General features: G+C 41.1%; 1 protein-coding gene across 1 annotated transcript in view; it reads left to right on the top strand.

Moving 5' to 3' along the window:
- The window catches only part of RABEP1 (rabaptin, RAB GTPase binding effector protein 1), a 148,592-nt gene that overhangs the window by 129,015 nt on the left and 13,577 nt on the right, over positions 1–6,000 (top strand). The window contains exons 10-12 of the mRNA XM_019511438.1: positions 1,681–1,785; positions 2,488–2,604; positions 5,459–5,557. Of these exons, the coding sequence (XP_019366983.1) occupies positions 1,681–1,785; positions 2,488–2,604; positions 5,459–5,557 (321 nt within the window). The remainder of the gene's footprint in view (positions 1–1,680; positions 1,786–2,487; positions 2,605–5,458; positions 5,558–6,000) is intronic.

Here is a 6,000-nt window from a genome sequence, read left to right as displayed (position 1 = left end):
GTAGCTCTCCACACTGCCAGGCTGTGCTCCTTGCTGTCTGCATGCTGCGCTGCGGCTACAGGCACACACGGGCATTTGTCAGCCAAATTATCAGCCACGTTGAGCTGATTTCTGATTCAGCCAATTTTCTTTATATCGGTGCTGATTCAATATTGGACCAGTGCACCTCTACTAATTAGTTACTGCATGGTAACACATGTGAAGATGCCTTATTGCACAGTAGCACTGTATGTGTGGACTGACTTGGAACTAATTTTCAGTCCCAGGTCAGTCCACACAGTGTTAATGTGCCTTAATGCCTGCACATGCAGACATCGACCTATTCCCATTTACTGTGCGGCAAATATAAGCTGATGTAAAGGGGTGTACTTGGTAGCTGTGTTAGTCTGAGACAAAAAGGCACACAAAAAACTAGAACTCTTGGTTCCAAAATGATACCTTTTATTAGACCAGCTGGAAAATGGCAAGAAAATTGTCCTTTTCTGCAAGCTTTCGGGATCAAAGTCCCTTTGTCAGGCTTTGGGAAAAGTGTAGATGGTACAAGATGGTAAAAAGTAAATGCGTTTTTATTCATGTTTCTATCAATTATCTTGTATACTGCTGCCATATCTCCTTTTGGCTTCCTCTCTGAAAAGACTGGCAGTTTAATCCCTTCTTATGGAAGACTTTTCATATCTCAGTCGTTTATATCCTCAGTCTGCTGCACCCCTAGATACCTTCTGTTGCAGTAGTGAAACTGATGCCCTCACCACACATTCAGTGCCTGTTCCTCTAGCTCTGAATACGGTGGAACTGCTCCTTAAGAGGTTGAGTTGATATCACTCTGTAAATGCATCGTTATAAGTGACAGCTCTGACATTGGTTGAATTGTGCCTGTAAATCTGTACTTGCAGTAGCCAGTAGTCCAGTGTGCTTGTAGAAGAGAAAATCACGTGATCTGTGAAGATCAGTATCCTCAAACTATATAGTGACCTGACCTCTTTAACACTATTAGTGTGTATATATGGTTAAAGACTGAGAAGAGTATGAACAGATTGACATGTCTTTTCACAGATGTGTCATCACTCATTAGTGAGCTATAACTCCCAAATATTCCAGTGTACAATGTGTCTGCTTCCCAAATTGCTACTATATCACTGTTCTTGCCTCAAATAAAAATCTTTTTAGTTAGCTGTAGAATATGCCTACATATTGGCTAACAGAGTTGAATGTGTTCAATTTAATAGATCATTTTAAAGTTAAAATGACCAACTACTGAGGGCTGTCTCCTACATTGTTTAATTTGTAATAACATTTAATTATGTGGAAAAATGCTATAGCTTGTTGAATTCTTGCTCGCTGACTGATGCCTCTTTACTCTGAAATGGTACCTAATTATGAGCATGAAAACAAATGTCATTCAAATGTTGAATGACATGATAACCTCTTGCATATCTGAGCTTCTCTCTTACTTTGGCAGTGGGTTTTGTGCCAGGAAATCCTAACATATGACATCTAGAATTTATATTGTTATTTAAGCAAAAAAACTTCAGCCTGCTGCCACCTAACTTCTGCCACTGTCTCTTATTGACAGTAACCTTCTCGGATCACACAACGTGCCTGAATATCTATACCGCTTGCTTGCATGTTCCTTTATAGAGTTCAGTAGTCTTTGTGGCAAGTGATAACTTTGTTCCCCAGGTGCAGAATGCAGGAAACAAGCTGGGTAGACGCTGCGATATGTGCTCGAATTACGAGAAGCAGTTGCAAGGTATCCAGATTCAGGAAGCTGAGACAAGAGATCAGGTGGGGCTTTTTGTTTGTCTGTAGTCAGACTTTGTAGCTGTAGAAGCTACCAAGAATGTAACAATTAACCATCTGCACTTGTAATCATCTGGTTTTAGCTTTGGGAAGTTAACCTACTTCACATTCTGGGAAATTTGCTTCAATTTACTGCCATAATCTGACTTGCTACTTTGGGTGTGTGAAATCATTTGCCCTCACTTATGCATATTTCTCAGACAGTTCCTACAATTACATGCTGTGTTGCTGGGGTTTATGTAGCCTTGCAACAAAAGACCTTATGACTGGCAAAAAGAAAAAACAAGGTTGGGGGAGGGAGAAGAGTATGGATTAAATAGCCTTCTGTACCTATTTGGTAGAAAAGCATTTGATGTTTTGAAATTCTAGTGACTTTCTTCAGAAAGCAAAACAGTTGCTATTTTAATTTTTATGCCCTGCAAAGTATATAGGGTCACTGGACCTGTGTACTAAAGAAGAACAGGTCTTGAATTGTTACAGGCCATCTTTCTTCTCTTCTGAGTAATATGAAAGAAATAGGGATCTACTGCAGTCTAGTGTTCTGCATTCCATTATGGGGCTAATCAGTGATGCATGGTGTTTCTCAGAACAACAAAGGGACTTTTGTGACTCTTAATGCTAAACTCAGAATGTTTTTATACTCTTTAAAAGGAAAGCTGCATCATTTCTTTTGTTCAAACCATGTAGGTGAAAAAGCTGCAGGTGATGCTGAGGCAGGCTAATGACCAATTGGAGAAAACAATGAAAGATAAACAGGAGTTGGAGGATTACATGAAGCAAAGTGCTGAAGACTCTTCTAATCAGGTATGAACAAGCTCAGTTCAATAAAGAAAGAGATTCTTCCAAAGGAACATTATTTTTGTGTTTTCCAAGATAATTAAAGTTTTTAAAGATTTAGGAACCATGCGGACTCTCTACTCTAGGGGTTCTCAGACTGTGGGTCAAGACTCCCTGGGGGGTCATGAGCAATTTAAAAGGGGGCCACAAACTTCCCAGGAGGTACGTGCAGTGGCGCAGAGAAGCGATGCACTGCGGCAGCGTAGAATGGTGGATGACAGCGGCGGTTGCCATGTGCAAGCTCCCCACCGCCACCATCCATCACTCCGGGTCACGGTACCACAAAGTTTGAGAACCCCTGCTCTACCCTAGAGCTGTTGAAGTGAAAAATTGCACACGGGTTGTACTCTGTACTCCAGTGAACTGACATCCTGTCAAACTCCTTACACAAGCATCTGGCATATATTGTTACTCTCATCTGTTACCCATTTTGGCTTGAAAGTTCCCTCTCTGAGCCCACTTAATTATGACTGGCTTCTTTCCAGTGCTCCTTGTTCTTGGAGCCTTCTGTTAGTTCTGTCTCTCTCCCCATGGTAATTCAACATTCAGACCATTTCTTAAAACAGAATGCCAAAAAGTCAGCTATCACTTTGACAGAACAAGTTTATTTTTCAAGTTGGCTTAATCTATCATCCATTTCTGAGTTCTTTGCTCAGTAAAGACACTCTAATTGTAACAGAAACAATTTGGTGAACAAGCTTATTAAATGCTCTCTTCAAAAGGGGGTTTAAGACCCATTCCAGCTGGGGATATGGCTGTATTTATGCTGTGTGCTGTAAGTATCTATGCACATCTGTTTTACAGTTACCTGGGATTATTTTTGTATCTCATTAGACTGGAACATTTTGATGCTAGATCAGGTGTTCCTTTTCAAGTATTCTTGCAAAAAATCAGTTCTAAATTTTAATGATTAGATTCGATGAGTAGTATTTCAGTCTCAGAAGTAATGAATCAAACATAGGAACGTGACATTAATTGTGCACTTAACTTTTTTCTGGGTAATCTCCTACATACTATTTTACCTTGCCAACATTTGACAGGCTGAGTGAAGGTGGAGACAAACATTTACTATGCATCTGAGTGGATGGGAATAGATTATGGTCAATCAAAGTACATGCCTCTTTTTTTCTGAGCCTTGAGAGCAGGAGCCTTTAGTGGGAAGCTTGCAATCTGAGAATATTTTATTTATGTTTTGTTTTTACCGTCCCTAGCACAAGGGGTCCTGATGTAGCATGGACCACTAGATGCTACCACAGATAAAGTAATAAAGGATAATTAATCCTGCAATGTACAGCCTTTTGAAAACACTTATGTATAGTAACATACTGCAACCCATGAGCCATTTGATTTTTTTTTTTTTTTTTTTTTTTTTTTTTTTTTTTTTTTTTTTTTTTTTTTTTTTTTTTTTTGTGGTGTAATATTATAGAAACAGTGGGTGCATCTACACATGCAATTAGCACGTAACAAAAACCTCTGGCACAGTTTGCACCAGAGTTTATTACTCCCGGGCACAGCATTTACATGTATGCCCAAGACCACAGCACATTGAGCCAAGGTGGAGGAGCCCCAGTTTGCAGGAAGCCTGGGTGTCGGCCTGCCAGCCCGGGGCTGCTCAGCCCCAGCTCAGCATCCTGTGGAGGAGCTGGTTGGGTCATAAGGGTGCTACAGTGTAGGGCTAGCCAGCAGGCAGCCCCTGCACTGTAGTACCCTCATGCCTCAACCAGCTACTGTCATTGTCTACGTGTGGTTTTTTCTTGGCACTCGTAACTATTCCGCTATAGGATAGTACTTGTTCTGGACAGTACTATCTTACAGCAGAGTTAATTAGTTTATTGTGCCCTAATACAGGTGCACGTGTAGCCAGTGACACTTTACTGTGGAGCTAATTGGTCTACTCCACAGTAAAACACGTGTAGATACACCCAATGGGCACATCCCCACAAGCAGGAATGTGAGTTTCCCTTGTGCTACTGCTGCTTGTCCCTGGTGAATGCTCATGCCACGCACACTCTGGCACGTGCCAGGTTACCCAAGGTGTGGTAATGGAGGCTGGGGCCATCAGCTATGCTGTCCCAGTAGCCTTACCTGGGGCTCTGGGAGCTGCAGCCATGGTGCTTCTGCAGCAGGGAGCCTGGCCAGCCTCCAGAGTGTGGCTACAGCTGGCCAGACTCCAGTTTTGACAGGCACATGCTGCTGCCACATGCGCCACCCCACTGTTTTTGGCAAAGTAGCAGCACAGGGAATACCTGCATGTGCAGTGTGTGGCACCGCAGACAGGTCTGCTGAACCACATACCGCACATCCACGCTCCTCTGGCCATGCCCAGTGAGCATAGTAGGCAATTTCAGAGGAAATTTTCTGGATTAGTAATTAAATACATTTAAAAACCCTTTTTGCAGTATTTCCACTGAACTTGTTCTTTTCATTGTTTTATTTTTTTCTTTAGCTCTTTGGTTTCTTTTGTCTTTTCTGCCAAAGTCTGAAATGTCTGTATTTGAGGTGACCAGAATTGGCTACTGTTTCATTGTTAGTTTTCAATAAAAGATTAATATATAAATCGTATACAAATACAGAGTCTTATTAATTTTAACTGATCAGATTGAATTATAGTCTCTCTTATGGTGAAATCATGATTTATTTGCCAATACACCAAAAAAAGTTGTTTTCAATAAATACAAAGCTGCAATGTATAAAATATATGTGAGGTATGAGAGAAAGGGAATGCTTCGGTGCTTTTAAAAACTGTTTTACTTTGCTTTAACTATGAAGTGTATCCTTATGTGTTTGATCTGTTTTGTTTTTTTCCCCCCTCCCCCTGAAGATCTCTTCACTTCTTGTTAGATGTCAAGAGTCTGAGACTTTACTCCGTGAATTACATCAGGCATTTTCCCATGCAAAGAGAAGCGTTCAGGAGCAAATGGTAAAGAAACTTTAATCTTAAATTTCACTTCAAAAGTGCTGCATGATGCACTGTGGACTTGATTAAGTGACCAGTGTTTTGTCTGTTTCTTGCTGTTTAGCACATCCTGCTAAGATAAGATAACCATGGTTTTTACATGTGGGTATATTTAATTAAAAAAGAGGTATGAAGCCTATAGTATTTACAAGCCTTTCCAGGTTCTGTGCTGCCATACTGTGTGTACTTGTCACCATGTAGCAGGGAGAGCCTGCTTGTAGGTGTCATCCTTCCCCACTCTGCCATTTTTTCCCTCTCCACCTTTCTAAGAAGCCATTTTAACTGATGCAGTTTTGCCAGAAGTTCTGGATCAGGGGTTCCTGGTCTGTTACTCTCTCCAAACTGCTGGAGCTAGGGATTGACCTCTTTTCCATATACATGGTATGCTGGGGAACGGACCTGTTGCA

The sequence above is a fragment of the Gavialis gangeticus genome, unplaced genomic scaffold (genome assembly GCF_001723915.1).
Source record: "Gavialis gangeticus isolate Ggan-Ray unplaced genomic scaffold, GavGan_comp1, whole genome shotgun sequence".
Lineage (NCBI taxonomy): Eukaryota > Metazoa > Chordata > Crocodylia > Gavialidae > Gavialis > Gavialis gangeticus.
This window is presented reverse-complemented; position numbering and strand designations above follow the sequence as displayed.